Below are 4,516 nucleotides of genomic sequence, written 5' to 3' on the forward strand. Positions count from 1 at the left end.
ACTGGTCTAGTAGTAGTTCTCTTGACTTGTCCCCTTCAGGATACAACAGCCTTATCACAAAATGTAACTCAACAAACTCTGGACAAGAGTTGAGTTTAAAGCTCCAAAAAAAGAACACCCCCCTTCAACTAATAAGAACTCTCTTTTTAGACAAACTTAACTCACTCAATGTTTTCTTACATTTCAAAACAAAGAAGACCTCTCTATTTATAGGAGAGAAAATCATTCAAAGATGAAAAAAATCATGGAATGCCATCATTATCATCATTATCATTTAGTGCACCATTATGATTTAGTGCACCACTTATTAGTGATAATTAGGTTAAAAATACATATTAGAATGATTTAGTGCACCATTTATTAGTGATAATTAGGTTAAAAATACATAATAGAATGATTTAGTGCACCACTTATTAGTGATAATTAGGTTAAAAATATATAATGGAATGAATAATCTTGCACTAACTAAAGATGATAATGAAAGACATTTTTATGTACTAAAAAGAATATTATAACATATGCCACTAAACAAAACCTTTGTCACAAGTATATACGCAGCTCCTTAAAATTTAAATTAATTATAGACACAAGTATTCCATAAGCTTCAACCTTCCAGTGACTCAAAATTTTAGTTCTTTTCGGTTAGCACCAAACTGTTCTTCACCTTCGCGATGGCCATCTCGGATACGTCTTGCGGTATCGTTCCTTGATATCTCTAGACTGTAGCTGTAATTCATTCATACTATAAAAATAATAATTCTATTTGTATGCAATGTCCATGAACTGATCAGATTTTTTGAATTTTTCAATGCAGGGAATATAATTGCGTTGTTTGTTGCTGCAACTATGTTATTAGCTATAGTTTGTTGTCAAAGTCAGCTGATCACTAAAACACCTAACGTCGTTGTTTCAAAAGACGGGACCGGTGATTTCAAGACTATAGCTGGAGCAATACTAGCAGCGCCGAATAAGAGTGACCAACCATACTATATCAAGATTAAACGAGGGACATATCAGGAATATATTCGAGTTGATAAAAAAAAAGGCGAATATAGTCCTGATCGGAGAAGGAATGGATAATACAATAATAACAGGTAATAAAAATTACGTCGGCGGCAATAAAACCTATGATACTGCAACAGTGGGTAAGTCTCTTTATATATTTGTGGATTTCATTGATTTTGATGAATTATAGTTCTTTGTTCTTATTTACTTTGTAGGGGTTCTTGGGAGTGGCTTCACAGCCCAAGACATCACCTTTAGAAATGACGCTGGACCGGGAAAGTATCAAGCAGTGGCACTAAGAGTAGAAGCAGATTCGGCTTCCTTCTATAGATGTCGTTTTGATGGGTATCAAGACACTCTATATTCCAAAAGGAACCGGCAATTCTACCGTGATTGTGAAATTTATGGCACGATAGACTTCATTTGTGGTGATGCAACGGCGTTGTTCCAAAACTGCTTAATTGAAGCACGCATTCCATTGGCCAAACAATATAACACAATCACAGCACAAAAGAGAGATTTAGAGGAATTTGCAACCGGAATAGTGCTTCAAAATTGCACTATAAAGGCTTCCCAAGATTTGGAGAAAATGGATAACGTCACCACCTTTTTAGGTCGACCATGGGGTATATTCTCTAGAACAGTGATCATGGAAAGTTACATTGACCACTTTATAAATCCTAGAGGATGGATTGAATGGATTGAATCTGCAAATAAATTCATTGTTCGTCGTCGTTCATATTATCTGGAATATAGGAATAAAGGACCAGGTGCTATTACTCAGGGACGTGTGACATGGACATTCGTCACTAGGGATCCGAATATTGCATCAAATTTCACAGTTAGGCACTTCATAAATGGTGACAAGTGGATTCCCGCCAATATCCCACATTATTTAGATTTTTCTTAAACAATATTAGGGTTGTGTTCCTTCTAGTTATCAGATTACAATAATAGTAAGTATATGTATTATTGCATCAAATTTTCTTCGTACAAATGTTTCAGAAAAATAAGAAACAGCGATGTGTGTTTTCTGACGGAACTGCTTTCATCAACTCTTTTCTGGCAAGGACCTGTACTCTTCTTTTCCCCATTATATTTTGCTTTAATTTATCATTTTAGTTACTATTTTCCCCTATTTATTAACTAATTTGGAGTACTGCTTCCTGCGCCCCTGAAAGACAAAAGGCCCAACTGAGTGTGTTGGTTCAACTGTTAGCCCAAGGACGTACCTATGTAACATAATATCGTTACCCCCATTACGTACCAATGTCGTTGTAGTAGTTATCTTCGCCGGAAAAGCACCAATTAAACTAATGAAAAAGTTGTCTGGCAAAGATTTTCAGTAAGGCTGTAGAAAATAATTTCATCAAAATAAATATTTAAAAAAATTGGGTTAAAAAATATCCAGTGAAACTCCGCTTTTCAGGTAAGATTAATACGGATTTGAAATAATTTTCTTTGAAGTTGGTAAAGAATTCCACGATTTGTCCTTCAAACGATCTGATTTTAAATTTTTAACTCTAGAAAATTGAATTTATGTCTAGTGAGATACAAATTCTTCAAGAACAATATAACTTGAAAGATATTCTGATGCGAAAAGATAAACTTATGCACACGAAAAAGAATTTATTTGCCCTAAAGATTAAAAATAATTAAAGACCAAATCAAAATACGGGAAAAAGTGCAAATGACATGTTTAGATGCACAAGCTTAACTACTGAAATCCAAAATTCACTGCAACCAAGTAAATTTGATATGAAAATTGATATTCACCAAATTTTATATGGTTTAACTGTTTTAGTATATGCAATGTGTATACAAATTGAATATCACAATTCATAGATATATATTCATTTCATATAATGAATTAATTAATAACATATAAAATTTGATGAGCACCAATTTTAATACCAATTTTCATAGTCATTACACATTTTATATAAATATGACGTATAAAAAAATCACTTTATAAATCGATTTTCATTCAATATATCCCCTAAATTGAATATCTGAATCCAGTGATACCAATTTGTACACACTTCATAAACTAAAACAGTTAATAAAATATACAATATGGTAAAGATCAGTTTTTATACTAATTTCCATATTTAGTATACTAATTTCATACATATAAAAAACTTAAGACCATTTTATATTACCTGGTTTCATACTACCGATAGTTAAATATTCAGAATTTTGAAGATATCATATTATATATTCATTATATACTTTTAATTCTGAAATTTTTTAAGACGCGTGTTGTTATACTAATTTGATAGCCCCAAAAAGAGAAATAGTTTTGACGAAAAACCACGACAAAGAAAAGTAAAGAAAATCTAAAATACTGGGCCGTTATGAAAGAGAGAGATTGATTTTGGTTATTTGTATGAAAAAATATAATAATTTTAAAATATGAAAAGCAATAGAATTAAATGGATAGTCAATGAAAATTAATCCCAAAATAATATTCCTTAATTTGAATATTTTGACACATGTTATTATATTAATTTGATTAACTCCAAAAAAATGACGAAAAACCACGATAAAGAAAGAATTTTATTAAAAGAATCTTTAAAATGGGGAGTTACGGAAAAGATATAGATATATATATATATATTGATTTTGTAAAGAGCTTAATTTTGATGCATTGTCAGTATATTGATTTTTTACACTATCAGGTAATAATGACCTGCTATTATAGATTATCAAATATTTTTAATTTATTTATAAAAAGATTAAACACAATTATATTTTTTCTTTTTCTTCTATATCTCTCTCTCTCTCTTAATTTGCTTCACCTTCTATCCTCCTCACCATCTGCGTATCTTTCTCCTTAATTATTCTACAAGCATACATACCCATTTCTTTCTCCTTCAGTCAGTCTTTTGTGCATCCTTCTTTTAATCCATAACAATTGCATTTTTTTCAATTCTTTTTTTATATCTATAATCAAAGCTAATTTTTTTAGATTAGTTTTTGTTTTGTTTATTGTTTCTAGGATTTGTTGGTATAGTCTCATAAAATTAAGTGTTTTTTGAAGTGTTCGTTTCATTTTTCTATTGTTGTATTTCTCATAAAATACAGAAAATATGTTGAATAATTCCCTACATCTTTCATTTCTTTCAAATCTTCTGCTTACACATTATATTATAATTATTATTATAAATGTAAATGTCATGAATTAAATTTTTGTAAATAAAAAATGGAAGATGAACATAATAATTTAAGAAAACGGAAGGAATAAAAAGAAGAAAAGAGAAAAACTGCAACATCGTCATTTTGTGGATGTCATAACAATATCTACGATAAAGAGAAAGATAATGTGGTGGACTAGGAAAGGAAATAGTATAAAAACTAAGAAAGAATTTGGATTAAGGTATAATTAGGATTCACACATTAAATATTTTTCTAAACTTAGAATTATAATTTTTTTTGAAAAAGTGTAAATACTACTTGAAAAAATTATGATAATTATTTTTAAAATTATCTGATAGTGTAAAAAACTTGT

The 4,516-nt window shown here is 30.0% G+C and overlaps 1 protein-coding gene across 1 annotated transcript; it reads left to right on the top strand.

The window, feature by feature from the left end:
- Positions 1-671: 671 nt before the first annotated feature.
- Positions 672-1,915, top strand: LOC129875958 (probable pectinesterase 56). The gene is given in 4 exon segments (XM_055951219.1): positions 672-696; positions 815-1,035; positions 1,037-1,145; positions 1,221-1,915. Coding segments are annotated over 4 exon segments (1,050 nt in total).
- Positions 1,916-4,516: the final 2,601 nt, after the last annotated feature.

The sequence above is a fragment of the Solanum dulcamara genome, chromosome 12 (genome assembly GCF_947179165.1).
Source record: "Solanum dulcamara chromosome 12, daSolDulc1.2, whole genome shotgun sequence".
NCBI classification, from domain to species: domain Eukaryota; kingdom Viridiplantae; phylum Streptophyta; class Magnoliopsida; order Solanales; family Solanaceae; genus Solanum; species Solanum dulcamara.